At 42.3% G+C, this 19126-nt stretch overlaps 1 protein-coding gene across 9 annotated transcripts in view; it reads right to left on the bottom strand.

Annotated features, from left to right (window-relative positions):
- Window positions 1-19126, bottom strand: part of cntnap2b (contactin associated protein 2b) — a 93347-nt gene that overhangs the window by 36793 nt on the left and 37428 nt on the right. For all 9 annotated transcript variants that reach the window (XR_009797913.1, XM_061840417.1, XM_061840413.1 and 6 more), the window contains 6 exons: window positions 18869-19025; window positions 18647-18774; window positions 18366-18536; window positions 17396-17614; window positions 1950-2186; window positions 1638-1871 (listed from right to left, as the gene is read on the bottom strand). Coding sequence is in view for 8 of the 9 variants with exons in the window: in XM_061840417.1 (XP_061696401.1) it covers window positions 1638-1871; window positions 1950-2186; window positions 17396-17614; window positions 18366-18536; window positions 18647-18774; window positions 18869-19025 (1146 nt within the window). In the remaining variant the exon portion in view is untranslated. The remainder of the gene's footprint in view (window positions 1-1637; window positions 1872-1949; window positions 2187-17395; window positions 17615-18365; window positions 18537-18646; window positions 18775-18868; window positions 19026-19126) is intronic.

Below are 19126 nucleotides of genomic sequence, written 5' to 3' on the forward strand. Positions count from 1 at the left end.
GAAAATGTTTTTGGGGTTTAATTTTTACTGTACATGCAGCCGCAATAGCCACAGTAGCCTGGTGAGGCGATTTTGTTGTTGAACAAATGCAAATAAAACAGTAGGTCATTTCTTGGACTTGAATTTGCCTTAAATGATTTTATAAAGTTTTGATTCATAATTTGTTTCACAAAGATATTATAGTTAAGAGTAAGTGACATTGTTCAGCAATATTCAAATTTGCACATTTAACGACTATTTTGATGTGATTTTCATGTTCTAAATTTAAAAATATGTTAATCGCCAGTTAATCAGTACTGTACTTCTGTTTTTTTTTTAACTAAGTCCTTTCTTATGCTTACTGAAGTACTGGTAATTATTTGTAGGACTACTTTTTATTTAAGTCATGTTTTTAAACAGTAGACTTGCCTGAGAACAATATTTGGCTACTCAACACATCTCTAATTAGAGTTACTGTTGTCAGTCAAACAGTTCAGATCCTAGTATTTATTCCACCATTTGACATTGAACTGTTATCCTTATCATTCATGTGTCTTTATGTTACCCAAACAGATTCCTCCAGAGCGATGTGAAAGACTCATCCCCAATTCATTGCAAACACTTGATTTTAGTTATTGCTGCCAAGGGCCACTGTAGCAGCTAACCCATTATTACCCCACTATACCCTCACAACCCATTATTAGGTTCAGGGTGCAATTACTTTTTCATAGGGTGTCAGAAAGGTTTGGACATTTTTTGTTGCTTTATCCATCCATCCATTTTCTGAGCCACTTATCCTCACGTGGGTCGTGGGAGTGTTGGAGCCTATCCCAGCTGTCAACACACAGGAGGCAGGGTTTACCCTGAAGCTGGTTGCCAGCCAAATGCAGGGCACATAGAGACAGAATACAGTTGCACTCACATTCACAGCCACGGGCAATTTCGAGTCTGCGATTAATGCAAGTTTTCGGGATGTAGAGAAAACCGGAGTGCCTTGAGAAAACCTATGCTGGCACGGGGAGAACATTCAAACTCTACAGAGGCGGGGCCGGGATTTTAACCGCGGTCTTCAGAACTGTGAGGCCAAAGCTCTACAGCTGCTCCACCATGCAGGCTTTTGTGGCTTACTAAATTGAATTGTCATTTCAAAATTGCATTTGGTATTTTCTTGCACCGTTTGTGAGTGATATTAAAATTCATTTGAAGATTTGAAACCTGTATGTGTGAAATACCCCACCAAAAAATGAAATCAGGACATACTTCTTCACGGTACTGTAGTTTGCTGAATGTGTGTATTATTTGACTGTTGGGTTACAGTGTTTCACTTTGTTTTCATTCAACCCTGATTATGGGTTGTGTGTCATACAGTGACCTCCATGTAACATTTCCCATGTTGTCAAGGTTTACCAACTGTGTACATTGGTTTTACTCAAAGCTTCTTGTTCTGCTACTACTTCTGATTCTGATTCTGCATGCCATAAGAGCCTCAGTTTTCTTTGTGCACCTTATCTGGGTCAGACCTATTCTTTATTCAGTTCTCATGTTTATGGCCAAGAAGTGTTTTCTGAAAACATACATACTGTACTTATTATTTTACTCCTGCGTTAGCGTTGCAACTTGAAAGTCCAACAAAGATGGAATTCAGATGATGATCTCACCGTTATGCCTGAGCACCACAGCCAGGTAGTCCTGGGTCCTGGAGCTTATGTACACCAGGATGCTTGGAGCGCTGGAAGTGCTGAAGCTGAAAATAAGTTCCTCCTGAGTCAGGTTGGCCTCAACAGGAACGGCAACATCTGAAAAGCTTTTCCCCTCCTGGACCATAGAGGGGACTGCCTCTGGCAAAAAGTCGTACCGCACCAGAGTTCCTGTTTCAAAGTAGGCACCCACATCTATCGTAAAAGCACAAAAGATAAGGGTCAGACTTCACTGTGACGTCATCTGAAGGACTCCAGTTGTGTGGGGCATACCCTCAGTGCAGAAGGGGCCATCAAATGCAGTGAGTGAGCAATCACAGGAGTATCTGTTATATTGCTCCACACATTTCCCTCCATTCTTGCAGTGCATCCCATAGATGCTACAGTGGCCCTGGCAGCCCGGAGTTACACCTGGTGTCACTTTAGCCTTTTCTTTCAGGTCAAAGGTAAATCCATTTATCTTCAGAGCTCGCATACAGCCCAGAAAACCCCTCTGACCTTTGGAGGCACCTGAGAAAAGGGAAAGACCACAGTACAATGAAGTGTAATTTTCATATAAATTCATTAATAATGGTCAAGACACTTGGGGAAAAACATAATAAATATGCCGCCTTGTTCTGTGTGTAAATGTCTGCCATGCTGAAACAGCCAAACTTAAAGTCCTGGTTTCAAAAAGTTATTTATGATTTAAAATTTTAGGCTTTCATAGTTGAGGCAATCATTACTGGTAGAGAAAATGGTCACCCATGGAAATATATTTTCTTTTTAGAACAGAAAAGACAAAAGTGTACAACGACAAAGACATATATGCTTCATAAAAAACATGCGAGCTGCACAATTCACGTGTTGCCTTTCAAACTGCAGATTCAGGTGTATAAATGATCCTAAATATTCATGACAGAAAAAAGACATTTTCTTATTTGAAGCGAAAAGACAAAAGTGTACAACGACAAAGACATATATGCTTCGTAAAAAACATGCGAGCTGCACAATTCACGTGTTGCCTTTCAAACTGCAGATTCAGGTGGATAAATGATCCTAAATATTCATGACAGAAGTTTTTCATCCTCTTCTTTTCCTTTTGGCTTGTCCCGTTAGGGGTCGCCACTGTGTGTCATCTTTTTCCATCCTAAGCCTATCTCCTACATCTTCCTCTCTTACCCTCATGTCTTCCCTGACAACATCAATCAACCTTCTCTTTGGTCTTCCTCTCACTCTTTTGCCTGGCAGCTCCATCCTCAGCACCCTTCTACCAAAAAACTCACTCTCTCACCACTGGACATGTCCAAGCCATCAAAGTCTGCTCTCTCAAACCTTGTCTCCAAAAAATCCAACTTTTGTTGTCCCTCTCATGAACTTCTTTTTAATCCTATCCATCCTGCTCACTCCTAGAGAGAACTCAACATCTGCATTTCTGCCACCTCCAGTTCTACTTGCTGTTGTCTCTACAGGGCCACCGTGTCTAATCCGTACATCGAGGCTGGCCTCACCAATGTTTATTAAATTTTGCCCTTCATCCTAGCAGACACTCTTCTGTCACATAACACACTGGACACCTTCCGTCAGCTGTTCCAACCTGCTTGGACCTGTTTTTTCACTTTATCACACTCACCATTACTCTGGATTGTTGACCCTAAGTATTTGAAGTCGTCCACCCTCGCTATCTCTTCTCCCTGGAGCTTCACTCTTCCCCCTCTGCCCCTCTCTTTCATGCACATACTGTATATTCTGTTTTACTTCGACGAATCTTCATTCCTCTCCTCTCCTTTCCATTGCATGCCTCCTTCTTTCCAATTGTTCCTCCACTGCTTTATGCACTCTTTGCTTTCACTGCATATCACAATATCATCTGCGAACATCAGGGTCCTGGGAATTCCAGTCTAACGTCATCTGTCAGCCTATCCATTGCCTCAGCAAAGAGGAAGGGGCTTAAAGCTGATCCCTGATGCAGTCCCACCTCCAGCCCAAATTCCTACGCCACACCTCAACATTTTTCTGCTGCCCTCCTACATCTCCTGTACTATTCCAGCATACTTCTCTGCCACTCTGTACATTCACATGCAGTACCACAGTTCCTCTCTTGGTACTCTGTCATAGGCTTTCTCTTGATCCACAAAGACAATGTAGCTCCTTCTAACCTTCTCTATACTTTTCCACTTGCATCCTCAAGGCAAATAATGCATCTCTGGTACTCTTTCTGGGCATGAAACTATACTGTTGCTTGCAGATACTTACTTCTGTCCTGAGTCTAGCCTCCACTACTCTGTTCCATAACTTCATTGTGTGGCTCATCAACTTTATTCCTCTCTAGTTCCCACAGCTCTGAACATCACCTTTGTTCTTAGAAATGGAAACTAGCACACCTTTCCTTCATTCTTCATGCTTTTTCTCGCCCACTAGTATTCTGTTGAATAAGTTGGTCAAAAACTCCACAGCCACCCAGCGTATTTTCCTATCTTTGAAAGAGCAAAAGAGCAGAGAGGACACCGAGGAGTAATTTACCGCTAGCAACATCTACCTGTGCTTGCTTCCTTAGCAAGACCTGAGCGCAGTTTGACTTCATTCTTCACCACCCCAGCCTCCCTTTCTTAATCGTAAGTGAAGCATCTTATATTTTTCACTTTAATGTATTTTAGTTTTATTATATGAAGTACCAACACCCATCCATTTTGAGCCACTTATCATCAAGAGGGCCATGGGAATGCTGAAGCCAATCCTGGCGGTCATCATAAATTTTTACTTTAACGGTGAAATCCGACTTAGGTCGAAATTCGAGATAAGTCGCTACTGTGGGAACGGATCTGTCATAGACCGAGGACTCCCTGTACTCGCACCAATCAACACATTTCCGTCTCTATCCTTAATCACCCTGACCTGCTGCACATCCTTCCCATCTGTATCCCTCTGTCTGGCCAACCTGTAGCGATCCTTTTCTCCTTATTTCGTGTCCAACCTGGTGTACATGTTGTCCTATGCCTCTTGTTTAGCCTTCACCATCTTAACCTTTGCCCTATATTGCATCTCAATTTACAGTATTCCTTTCGCCTCTCCTCAGTCCTCTCACTGTCCCACTTCTCTTCCGATTCCAATTTCCTTGAATGACTTCCTGTATTTTGGGGTTCCACCACCAAGTCTCTTTCTACACTTTTCTACCAGAGACACACCAAGTACTCTCCTGCCTGTCTCTTTGATCACCTTGGCTTTAGTAGTCCAGTCTTCCGGGAGGTCCGAATCCAGTTTCTTCCTCTTCTTTGTCTTCAACCCACAGTAGCTGAATTCCTACCGATGCCCTGCAGGTGAGCGGTGCTGGGGGCGGGCGTAGTTAACCCGGGCCACGACCGATCGGGTATGGGATCCTTTAGATGAACGCTCATATTTGTTTGGCACAATTTTACGCCGGATGCTCTTCCTGACGCAACCCTCTGTATTTATCCGGGCTTGGGACCGGTTGACAGATTGCACTGGCTTGTGCCCCAATAGGGCTGCATTATTCATGACACAAGTTACTTACCTTTATACTATCGTAGTAATGGTAAAAACATGCAATAATTCTAAAATTTTCACATATTCATACCAATTCATTCAGATCCCATAAATAGCTAGCTGGCGCAATACATCATGATGCAGAAGCCAGACTGAGTCGTGACAAATCTTTACTGTTCTCCAGTTTGGTAGCACTCCTTCTCTACCTGGCCAGTCTTCCTGTTTTACTGCATCAGACACCCATCAGTGGAGGGAGAACAGTGTCGGGATAGAGAGAACACTTGGCCAGGTGTTCTGCCAACCCGGCCTGCTCCATGGCCCACCATACATTTCCCCTGCTATTTTTAATGCATCACATACATCTTTTGGGGTGCTTCTTGGCCTGGTTGGGGGTGACAGTTGCAGGTGATAATTCCCCCATGATCATCTTCACCCCACCTCACCCTACCATACATGATCATAGTACAGGGACAATGGTTTTCAGTTAGGTACCTGATAACCATAGTTTTAGGATGTATGGTGGATATTCACATTTCTCTTGGCCTGACTACTGGTGGGCTGGGTATGGAAGATGGTGGTCCAGTCCTGTTGCCTCCTCCTTTAGGGACTGGTCGAGGCATTTCAGTTGGGATGGGGGGCCGTCAGGTATCCTTAGGATTGGATGGCATTCTCTTGGCTGATTCCCACATGGGAACCACCCTTCCTCCATGAGCCATCACTGTAACTCTGTACACCAACTCACTAACATGTACGTGATTTGGTGTTCATTCATTGATATGTTCCATACACACATGATAGGTTTGAATTGCTTATGTTGGGATAACTAACAAAAACAGGTTATTTTCAGATAAGAAATAACAGGTTCTTAGGTATTGAGACACTATTAAATCATTGGTTGGTTGTTTCACATTACTCACCACAAATAAGAGTGCATGTTGACTTTGTAATGTTTTTGGTAGTCAAATATCTAGACAAACTATGGCTCTGCTCACACTCTTATTGCCCGGGTCAATTCTGTTCCACTGTCTAGCTAGCAGCTAAATCCTTTTTCTGTCTGGCTGCAGATTCACTAAACATCAGAATCAATAACAAAAACACTTTCAGACCCCCCTGTTACACAGCAGAACTGTTCCAGCACCAAAGATCCACCATACTGCAATTGAACAGGACAGGTTTAAATAAACAATCTGAGGAGCCAAACTACAATTTCTCATGATGGACATCCATAAGAATTTAAAAACGTGCTAAAAGGTAAAAACATGGCCACCATAACACCCCAACCCCCCGCGATCACAATTCGAGTTGCGTAAACCATCAGCGCCCCATTCCCTACTCCTGCCACTATGGACATGTCACCATTGAAAAATTTAAATCTATGCTGGATCGTGCCATCTTTTAGTTCCTCCTGGGCTCCAAGTGGGAAAGACAAAAGTGAGGTTGTCAAGAAGACAAAAGAAAGAGGAGGAAAAGGCGTGCTGGATTTCAAGATCTTCCTGGGAAGCAGATACATCTCTCTACACCTTCCAAGCGCGTTAGGCCCATCCAATATTCCCAAATGCCAAGCAACGGCACGGTTCTGCATGGGATCATACATCCGGAAGCTGAAACTGTTGACAGTTGATGAAAGAATTCCTGTGTCTTTTAATTTTCTACCAGCAGTCTATAGTGAGATTTTTTTCTTTTAGTTTACACTGGAACATGCAAAATGTCAAGTTTTAAAAAAAGCACCGTTCTCTTATTTCTGCTGTGCAGGAATGGGATACAGTGAGCCCAGTGCACGAGCTTGCACTAGGTGAGTCCACAACAGTTTGGCGAATAGTCCTGCTCATCATTCTGCTCTCCCAAACAGACTTCAGGACCTGCCATGGATGGCTGGCTATGAAGTCCTCCCAGTCAGGGCCGTTACCCACTCCCAAGGTATGTCAGCGCACTCAACATGCCCCGACCAGGTTGTTGCGCCCCTGAGTCGGTGAGCCATCTCATCTGGGACTGCAGTGTTGCCGTAGACCTGTTGGCGACAGCCGGCCACCTGCATCTCCCGGACTTACCAGAAAGGGGGGTCCTAAATCCACAATTCGTGCTCTATGGGGTGAGCCAGGTGAGATAGAGATCGTGCACCTACGTCATAAAATCACGTGATTTTTGTTAATGTAGCCATATTGCCGGTCAGACAAAGAATTGTTGAAAGTTAATTCAGTTGAGACGAAATAACATGACACCCAGAGTTTTGTCCGATACCGTTAAACAATTTGAAGGTGATAAATGAAGGTATGTGGATAAATTAGCGACACTTGGCATTGAGGATCCATATTAAATGGCGAAGTCGATTTTTTCGCTGATAAGAAAACTGACTTGTTAATTTGCTTCTTCCTGTCTTGGACAACTGGATATACACAAGTATCTGGTGAATAAGTCATCGATATTTACACAGAAGAGTTTGAAAGCGTATAAAAGTCTGGACCAACATTCCCTCTATTTTTTGACGTGTCTGAGCAAACACATTAAGACCGTGAGCACTAACCCTTTGACCACTGTGAGCAACATCAGACGTATGCACTGTGGTCAGATCAGTGTTATCCATTTAAGTTACATGCCTCATTAAAAGATTCAGATTACAGCATTTACATGACCATCAGAAAACTTTAAGAACAATTTTATTTGTGTTTTTGCAAACTTGCAATGAAAATTTCAACAAACAAAAAAAAAACATTGCTAACCAAACCCAGCCCACTCTGAACTATAAATTTAAAATGTCACTTCCAACTTTGTTTCATTTATTTATTTTTAACCTACAAAGAAATCACCCTCTTTTTTCTTGTGTAAAACTGAATTATTGCTTGTAGAATATCTTGAGCAATGCACGTTGAAAGCTGTATGATGCTCCCAAACAGTTTTAAGGTTAATGTTATGTTGCCTCCTATATTTAAAATACAGAATTAGCTTTTTGTGCACTGTATTGTTATTGCTTTCCTCCTCTATCAAGCTGCGCCAATGTGGAATTTTAACATTGTACACCATCTCATCATGTACTTTTTACTTTGGCTTCAGACCAGACCTTTTTTACTCAAAGAAGAGAAAATCTCGTCCAGTTTCATCACTTTTTTTTCTTCATTATTACTATTATTATTATTATTCACATACTCCAACATTCATTAAAGCAACATATTTTTTTTGTTTTGTACTTTTGTGATTATTATTGAGAGTAAACATAAGCAGCATGTCTAACTCGTCTTTGCTCTACATTGCCCAGACTGTGTTTCTAACTAAAGCACCGGTGGTGGGCGGTGTTTGTAATTATGAGTGTACCCCTTTAAGAGCCGGAGGTGGGCGGTGTCAGGTAAACATGGAAGAAGAGTGTGTGGAAAGGTGTGGCCGAGCAGCAGGTTGTTATAGACAGTGTGCTGCTGTGTTTAAAAAAAAAAAAAAAAAAAAAGTCAGGCTGTAGTTCACTGCGCTGGATCAGTTTTCATGTGCGCTGGGCGTGCGCAACAACTGCGGAATTGCGCAGGTGCGCAGCTTAGAGGGAACATTGGTCTGGACGAATACAAATACTTCGTTGCTGGATCTGTTCTCAATCAGGAATAGATCAAACATAGTGATGGACCCACACATATATTTTTTTAATACAAATACCAATATTTAAATAAATGACCCCTGGTTTTACACAAACTTCTTTAATTATGATTAGGGAAAAAAATTAGCACAGGGAGTCGTCTCCTCCGTGCCCAGAAGCGTATTGCTGCCACACATTTACCTCCGTAAACCTCTCTGTGACAGATGCTTTATTTTTATTTTTAAATATGCATTGTTCTCAAATGAGTCAACTTGGCATTATAAATACTGTATTTCTTGGTAATTTGAGATTGAGAAGAATAATTCCTACCTGAAATGAAATGATCACTACATAGGTGTGTGTATTTCGTTGGGCACCGTCCATCCCATTTAATTTCCAAAATCCATCGATCTTTTCTCATTTTTTCAGATGGTATTCTGTAGAATGATCTATTTGAAGAACTGTCTCCTATGTTGTGACAACCAATAGCACAACAGGTCTCAGGCAATTTGAAAAATCTGCTCTGGTTCAATGTTCACTGCTCAGCAGGTTTGTTTGACTGGCAATATGGCGCCGTGAAAACGGTGACATCACGTGCATAATCTATACGAAGGAGAAGTTCGAGAGACAATGGCTCACTATTGCCGCCATCAAAAATGCCATCTGGACCTCCAAAAACTTGCTGGTAAGGAGGCACAGACAGAACTTTCCCCTATGGCTCCGCTCCAGATGGCTGCAGCCACCATCAAGGCTGCAGGCCAAGGACAGAGACACTAAGAAGAATAGTCTGTGCCTCACCCGGGGGAAGGAACCAGAGCTACACAGCGAGGGTCTCGCCAACACCGGCCTGACACTATGCGAGAGGAAGGACCGAAGAAGTGAAGAACGTCGGCGACCGTCGCTGGGCATTGTGGCAGGTTCCCAGGCCGCGCTGTTTGGGAGTGTGGGATGCGGCCCACATACCAAGGGATCATTACAAGCCTGCACAGTACAAGAATTGAGATTTTAGTGTTGTATTTATTGTCTAATTAATTTTTTTAAAGCTTTGGCAGTTTTAATGTTCCCGTATATTATTCGCTCTCAAAAATGTTTATGATAGAGCATGCTTCCTATTTTAAATGTTTTTAATGTGAAGTCCTATTAAACAGAGACAATAAAATTGTTCAAAAAAATAATAATTTGACCATTACATGTTTTGTGTTCAATTACATTACATCCATCTATCCATTTTCTAAGCTACTTCTCCTTACATGTTTTGCAGGAGTGCCGGAGCCTACCCCAACTAACATTGAGTGAAAAGCGGACTACACCCTGATTTTTTTTTTTTATATTTCTATGTGGAAACAAAACGTCAGAAGTCACATGTAAACCCACTGTTAATCCAACCTGAACATACGTTAATTGCACGTTATTCAAATTAAGTGTGAATTCATTATTCTTATTCTTATTTTGTAATTAACCCAAACCCTGATGATTATCTGGTGTTTTTTTTTTTTATTATATCCATACTTTATTTTATCTGATACCATTACAAGAAAGAAAAAGAAAATACCGGAAGCTAATTAAATTTACCGGTAGTCTATATAAATGACCTGATCATGCATCAATCCATCAATTTTCTGTGATGCTTCACAAGGGACGGTGCTGAAACCTATCCCAGCTATCATCGGGGAGGAGGTTACGTTCACCCTGAACTGGTTCCCAGCCAATCGCAGGGCACATAGAAAGAGACAACAATCGCACTCACAATCACACCTACAGGCTGTTTAGAGTCACCAATCAACACATGTTTTTTGGATGTGGGAGGAAACCGGAGTGCTTGAAGAAAAACCAGGCAGGCACTGGGAGAACATAAAAATCCACACAGGGGAGCCGGGATTTGAACCCCAGTCCTCAAAACTGTGAGACCAACACTCTAACCAGTTGCTCTACTGTGTGGCTATGACCTGTTCATTCACTATACAATAATCTCTCTCTATTTCGCGCTTCACCTATTGCGGCTTAAGTCCAAGTCAGATAGGCTCTTTGGAGCTGATTGGCTGCACATTATCACAGCCCCACCCAGCAAATCGCTCTCTCTCTCTCCCTCCCACCTCCCTCTTTCTCAGCCATTTTCTACACTGAGTGTGTACATGACAACCTCTTTTGTTCACAATGCCTCCAAAGCACTGTACTTGATGTTGAAGCTGCCCCTGAAGGACCCAAGATGAAGAGAAAGATGCAAAATATGATTGTTCAAAAAGGGAGCTGCGTTCACTTTGTGGACAGCGGATTGCAGAAAAACGGCCAGGTGACTGAGGAAGAGGAGGGAGCTGTGTTGTCTTTCGTGGATTGCAGAAAAACAGCCCAGTGACTGAGTATGTATACAGGATATGTATATACAGTGGTACTTTGAGATACAAGTTTAATTCATCCCATGACTGAGCTCTTACCTCAAAGTGCTCTTTTGTCAAAGTGGATTTCCCCATTGAAATTAATGTAAATGCTATTAATCGATTCCAGCCCCCAAAATGCCCTCCCATTTTTATTTTTTACATTCATAAATAAGTGTATTTTTAAATAAATAATGTGTTCAATAAAAACATAAAAGAAAATGAAAAGAAAGGAACTGCTGTGATAACGTGTACCTTACCTTGGAGATGTGGAAGAGGTGGTTTCTTAGTCACTTTCGCTCCGTCTTTTCTTTAAACTATCTGAACTTAACTGCAACAAGTTTGATTTTCTTTCACTTTTGCTGAACTTAATTTGTATATTTTCACTTAGCTACTTTGCTTAAAGTGAGTACGCTTAATGAGCTTGAATGAACTTAATTGCTACAGTACATTTTTTTTCAGTTTCACGTAGTTATCTTTGGATCTTTTCTCTTGCACAAATGTGGCCTTTTTCGCCATGCATTCTTCTCTGTCAACGGATGGCCATTTCCTTAATCTTTTCTGGAAGTTTCTTCACCACAAAGCCCGAAACCTTCGCCCACATTTTCAATACTTCGTTTATCTTAGTGGTAGAGATAACCTCCTTCTCGGTCTCGTCAGAACTCTTACTCCGCAACCCTTATGCTGCAGCATCTGTCACTTCTGTAATTCCTCCATCGTCATCTCCTCCTCAGCTCCATAGTTTCAAAATAATTTTCACCCCCTTAGCTGGTGATACTGACTTGATGGATTCCTTCTGATTGAGAATTGTATATATTGAAATATGTCTGTCTATAATATCCACTCACATTTGACGGGCACCACTGCGCTCGCAAATCTGCACAGTCAAGCAAGAAAAATCACGTGCATAAAATTTGTTACAAGTAGAAATAATAGATATTGAAAGACGTTGCTTATTTTGTGTAGTCTTGAGGTTAATTTACGTTTATTTCATAAACATTGTTAACTAAACAAGCCTGCTCCAAAACACTCAGTATTTACCCGGACACGGGAAATGCAAGTTAACCGTACTGAGCATGTACGGAAGTAATGTCAAAAGTGCATGTTCAGAGCTGCTTCACGTACTGCGAGCGCATTTACATTTAAAGTCATCAACATAATGAGCCATGTCAAAGGAAATTCAGTTACACCAGGGGTACTCATTACATCGATCGTGAGGCAGTATGATGGAGTGCACCCCCCCTCCCCCAAAAGGACGTTAGACTATCATCCACCTTGTCGCTTGATTCAGGTGTGGCCAATACGTCGAGCGCATGCACATAAAGGCGTGTTCTAGCAAGCCAGCGTCCTACTTACGGCAGTCCCGCAATGCGTTTCCCCCACAATAATACATCATGATTGCCGACAGGAATGTTTGTTACAATGTATCTCCAGCTTGTTGCCACTAACAGCGATTATATTTAACTTAATTCAGCATTTTCAAAACATTGCGGGTATAGACCGTTCATGTTTATTCCTTGACAGGCCAATGCATTTAACTTTTCTTCAGATAAAGTTTGCCGTCCCTCTAAACTTTCACTTCAAACAAGGAGAAGACTGATCAGGGATGTAGCCAAAAGGCCCATGATCATTCTGGATGAACTCCAGAGATCTACAGCTGAGGTGGGAGAGTCTGTCCATAGGACAACAATCAGTCGTACACTGCACAAATCTGGCCTTCATAGAAGAGTGGCAAGAAGAAACCAATTTCTCAAAGATATCAATAAAAAGTCTCATTTAAAGTTTGCCACAAGCCACATGGGAGACATACCAAACATGTGGAAGAAGGTGCTCTGGTCAGATAAAAACAAAATCCAACTTTTTGGCCACAATGCAAAACGATATGTTTGGCATAAATGCAACACAGCTCATCACCCTGAACACACCATCCCCACTGTCAAACATGGTGGTGGCAGCCTCATGGTTTGGCCTCAGGGACAGGGAAGATGGTTAAAACTGATGGAAAGATGAATGGAGCCAAATACAGGACCATTCTGGAAGTAAACCTGTTGGAGTCTGCAAAAGACCTGAGACTGGGACAGAGATTTATCTTCCAAAAGGACAATGATCCAAAACATAAAGTCAAACCTACAATGGAATGGTTCACATAAAATTATCCAGGTATTAGAATGGCCAAGTCAAAGTCCAGACCTGAATCCAATCGACGGCCACAGCTCCTATCGGCCGCCTCAGCAATGGAGGCGAGGAACATCGTCTACTCAAACTCAATGTCCCCCGCCTCCTCCGGGACATGAGCAAAGTTCTTTCAGAGGTGGGAGTTGAAATTCCTTCTGAGAGGGAAATCTGCCAGCTGCTCCCAGCAAACCCTCACAATACGTTTGGGCATGCCACGTCATACTGGTATCTTCCCCCACCATCGGAGCCAACTCACCACTAGGTGGTGATTTGTTGACAGCTCCGCCCCTCTCTTCCACGTGGGTAATGAAGTCCCCCAGCAAAATCGATGGAGTCGCCAGAGGGGGGGGGGCGCTCTCCAGCGCTCCCTCTAAGGACTCCAAAAAGCATGGGTACTCTGCACTGCTGCTTGGAGCATAAGCAGAAACAACAGTCAAGACCTGTCCCCCTACCTGCAGGCGGAGAGAGGCTACCCTCTCATCCACTGGGGTAAACCTCAACGTAAAGCCCCCGAGCCGGGGAGCAATAAGTAAACCCACACCTGCTCAGCGTCTCTCCCCATGGGCAACTCCAGAGTGGAACAGAGTCCAACCCCTCTCAAGAGGAGTGCCGGCAGAGACCAAGTGGTGCATAGAGGCGAGTCCAACTATATCTAGGTGGAACTTCTCGACCTCACGCACCAGCTCGGGCTCCTTCCCTGCCAAAGAGGTGACATTCCTTGTCCCTAGACCAAGTTTCTGTAACCGGGGATCGGATCGCCAAGGTCCCTGCTTTTGGCCATCGCCAAGCTCACATTGCACTCGACCCGTGGCCCCTCTCACAGGCGGTGAGCCCATGGGAAGGGGGACCCATGTTAACATTTTGGGCCGTGCCCGGCCGAGCCCCATGGGTGCAGGCCCGGCCACCAGGCGCTCGCCTTTGAGCCCCACCTCCAGGCCTGGCTCCAGAGGGGGGCCCTGGTGACCTCCATCCGGGCAAGGGAAATCAAGGTCCAATTATTGTAGTCATCATAGGGGTTTTGGAGTCCTACTTTGTCTGGTCCCTCACCTAGGAACTGTTTGCCATGGGTGACCCTACCAGGGGCATGAAGATCCAGACAACTTAGCTCCTAGGCTCATCGGGACACACAAACCTCTCCACCACGATAAGGTGATGGCTCGAGGAGAGGGGTTATTCAAAATCTAAACTATAATTACAAGTGTATAAAAGTATTGTTGATAAGAAGCTCATTGGCTTTGCGTGTAATCAGCAGGGACATCGGCATGCTTTTACAAAGACATTCGCCTTAGAGTTTGCTTATCCTTTACATAGGAGTAAAGCACGCTCGTCAGTGGTTTCTTATCTGCTGTGTTGTAAGGTAAGAGTACTCTTCAGTTACGAAGGCTTTATGCAAGCAAGCCTTGGGCTTCAAACTTGCCTACAACCAATTCCCTCAAATTTTTTACGTGTCTGAGCAAACACACTTAGGCAGTGAGCAACATCAGACGTATGCACTGTGGTCAGATCAGTGTCATCCATTGAAGTTACATACCTCATTCAAAGATTCAGATTACAGCATTTACATTGCCATCAGAACATTTTTAAGAACAATTTTGTGTTGTTGCAAACTTACAATGAAAATTTCAACAAACAAAAAAATACATTGCTTACCAAACCAAGCCAACTATGAACTGTAAATTTGTCGCTTACAACTTTGTTTCATTTTTTTTAACCCACAATGATATCTCCATCTGTTTTTCTTGGTGTAAAACTAAACTAGAATTATTGCTTGCACAATGATGCTACCAACCAGTTTTAAGGTTAATGTTATGAGGTCTCTATTTAAAATACACAATTAGCACAATTTTGTGCACTGTACTGTCTATGCTTTCATCCTCTATCAGGCTGTGCCAAGGTGGAATTTTAACATTATACATGATCTCAGCCTGTACTTTCTACTTTGGCTTCAGACCAGACCTTTTTTTACTCAAAAAAGAAAAAATCTCATCCAGTTTCACCACTTTTTCTTCTATTATTCACATACCCTGACATTTATGAAAGCAACAGCACTTCTTCCTTTTTTACTTTTACCATTATTATCGAAGGAGTCACTGATGGTGTAGTGGTACACACACCTGCCTTTGGTGGGGGCAGCGTGGTATCGATTCCCGCTCAGTGAAGGTGTCGATATCTACCTGCAACTGACTGGCGACCAGTTTAGGGTGTAGTCCGCATTTCCGCATCACCCGAAGCTAGCTGGGATAGGCTTCAGCTTTCCCGCAACCCTTGTGAGGATAAGCGGCTTGGATAATGACATTAGATGACATGACATTATTATCGAGAGTAAACAAAAGCAGCATTTTAACTCTCTTTGCACTACGTTACCCAGACTATGTGGGTGGACAGTGTTTGAAATTATGAGTGTACCCCTTTATGAGCCGGAGGGGGGCGGAGTCAGGTAAACTATCAGGAGACCGTGTGCTTCCTGTGTTGGGGAAAAAAAAAAGATTCAGGCTGTGGTTCACTGCGCTGGATTGGTTTTCATGTGCGCTAACAATGTCTATGTATTTCTACTCGTAACAAATTTTACGTGTGTGATTTTTCGTGCTCGATTGTGCAGATTTGTGAGTGCGATCGTGCCCGTCAAGTCACAGTGACTGAAAATCCCATGCCATTCCCTGACTCAAGCCAAATATATTTTATTTACCAGACTTTTGAAGACCTGGAAAAGCCATCGTTTCTTCCCATGACATTCCAGAAATTCCCTGACCCGTACGAACCCTGAACACTGGTAATACCCCAGTGGTTCTTTAATTCCAGCCATGAAACCTGCCATTTGGGAAGGTTTTAATTATAACTTGGGCTAGTGCTGTATAATCAATCACCCGTTTGTTGCGTTTTTCATACACAGCTTTTTCATGGTACATGGTAATTTGGGTATCTCATAGTACTTGGTACTTTACTCCGACTACAGTATTTATTGTCTTGACTTATTTGTTCCATATTCTAAATCTCTCATCGCGCTTACGGCAGGGTTTGTACACTTCCAGAGAATCAAAATTCGTTGAATCTTCCATGACTTTCCAGGTACTCGCTACAAAATTCCATGATTAATATTGGATTGACTGATTGTGGTATTTCATGGTCGTGTGTTTCTACTTAAGTAATAAGTGCCAAATCCTAACAATGTAGTAGGTGCATCATAATACTTTGAAATTTAAGGTTATTAAAAGTATAAACAATAATTATATGTGTATAAAATTATTGTTGAAGAAGGCCATTGGCTTTTCATATTATCAGCAGGGACATGGGCATGCTTTTTACAAAGCCTTTGACTTTGCTTATCCCATCACTACAACAGTAAAGCACGCTCATAAGTGGATTCTTATCTGCTGTGTCGTATAGATAAGGTAAGAGTACTCTTCAGTTACGAAGGCTTTATGCAAGCAAGCCATGGGCTTAAAACTTGCCGACAACCCAAACTAATAGACTAACATAGTGTAAAACCCACTGCACATGTAGTCGTCCCCAATAATTATACAGTATTGTGAAGTCACACTGACTTTGCAATGCATCTTCTCCCATGTTAGATAGGTTAATGAGTTTATCGCATGGAGAACATACGCTGTATGAATGTCGCAAGGTGCCAGCCACCTCCCGGTACAACTCATTTTCTAACCATATGTCGTTAAATCGGGACTTTCCCAGCATATCCATAACTCTAAGCTTTGTTTGTTTCACCAAGCTCTGATGCGCATCACCTACCGCTTGAATGAACTCAACAAAATAATGTTGCTTCGAATTTCTTCAAACTTCTTAAAACGGAAATGCGCAAGAGTTATCGGTCTTTGCTTGACATGTTTATTGTTTTAATTAAAACACATGATAAACAATATTTTGAGCTGCAACAACAAAATCCCTTGACATTCCCTGTCCCAAGCAAATATTTACCAGACTTTCCAAGACCTGGAAAAGGCAACGTTTCTTCCCATGATATTCCCGAAATTCCCCAACCCGTACGAACCTTGTTACAGTGCTTTCTCCTTTACTTTTCTGGAAGTATATTGTTTATGTAGCTATAAATAGTGTAGATACATAAATAGAAAAATATCTCATAGAATATATTACTTTAACTGATCGCGCCTCAACTTTCTTACCAAGGTATAGGTCACTGTAGAACTCCAGTTTTGTATGCCCCTGTGGAGGTTTGAGTTTGAGCTCTCGGGGCTCTCCATTAAGCTTTAGCACTGCCTCTTTGATATTCTTCTCAGCCTCCACACGATGCCACTGGTCATCATTTAGGGGCACTGAAGATTGCACAACAAGCTCCATGCGCTCACAGCCCACGTCAAAGGAGAAAGACACCATAGAGCCTCCTGAAACAACAGGACAATAGTCAGTCAAATACATAACTCGCGTGAAACTGTTAATTACACACAGTGTAAACTAGGGATCCCAAAAAAACGCTTAAATTCATAATCGGTTTTAACCGAACACCTGTAGCAAAAAAACGATTAACCGGTTTTAAAATCGGTACCATTGTGGTGTTTACATAATTCACCCGCGGGACCTTGAGTTGGGGTGCAGGGTCCCGCACGGACTGTTTTTGTTGTTGATCTTCCGGAGTGACAAGTTTACAGAGTTCCCGCTGTTATGCGAGTAGTGTTTTGATGTCTGCCAATAAAACTAGTTTTATTCCTGTGTCCGACACTCCGCCTCCGACTCCTTTTCTCCGGCGCTACACCATCGATTGTTAATTTACTCTGCGGTAATGGGGTAGTTTGTATACAATATTGACAAACAAGCTTGTTGAATGTGGCTTTCAACAACACACTCGTGTAAGTTAAATTTTTGTTCTTTTTTTTGTAAAAATGTTTTAATGTTAACATTCTTGAAAAAAGTGGAAATGATATTGAAAAAATAGCACAATGTGGAATACCGGAACCGGAAGAAATTATTGGAAATTTTAACCGATTTCAAAAATCCGATTATGGTTTCGGTTTTAAACAATCGAAAACCGGTTTTAACCGATTAATTGTAACCGTTTGCGATCCCTAGTGTCTACTAATAGTTTAACTACAACTAACATATTCAAACAGTGTCTGGACATACAGTACATAGACAAACCTCTAAGTTCAATGTGAAGGAAGTCAGATGTTCCCAAGTTCTCCAGAAAGACTCCATGACTGGAGGAGGTTTTAAAGTAGAAGGAGATGTCAGTGCTCATTTCTCCTCTGAACGAAGAGAAGTGGAGGGAGGAACCCGGACTGGTAAAGGATGCAGCATTCCAGTATTTTCCTTTCAAGGCAGCAACAACAGCAGGCACAGATATACAGTATACATGTATATATTTTTCCTGAATTCTCATGATCTCTAAAGAGTGTGTAGCTGTTGAGTTTGAGACTCACGGTCCCCTTGACATTTAAGTGGCCCCACTGTCAGTTTTGCTTCAGATCCAGCTCTCCCTGTATCGCCAACCACAACCTGGCGGACTGGCAAATGGTCCTTATACACCAACAGCCCTGCATCCTCTTTCCTGCATACATGTAAAAATGTGTGTGTATAAATATACACATGCACTTAGCAAATTATTAATTTTATTAGGACAGAAACAAAGACAGTCCACTAACCAGGAGCGCTGATCAGCATCACAGTTGCAAAAGTGTTTTGGGTTAGTACAGTTCTGTTCTATTCCACATGCACACTTCTGTATCCCTGGGCCTGAACCTCCCCAGTAGAAATGTTTTTCATTGGTTCGTCCTAACCACCAGGTAAACGGTTCACTGCCTGGGAATAAAAAAAAAAAAAAAACAACCATGTAACTTTTAATAGTAGATTAATTTGTTATGTCAGACTACCCTCTCACTGAACTTAATTCGATGGCATTG

This window comes from Syngnathoides biaculeatus, chromosome 13 (genome assembly GCF_019802595.1).
Source record: "Syngnathoides biaculeatus isolate LvHL_M chromosome 13, ASM1980259v1, whole genome shotgun sequence".
NCBI classification, from domain to species: domain Eukaryota; kingdom Metazoa; phylum Chordata; class Actinopteri; order Syngnathiformes; family Syngnathidae; genus Syngnathoides; species Syngnathoides biaculeatus.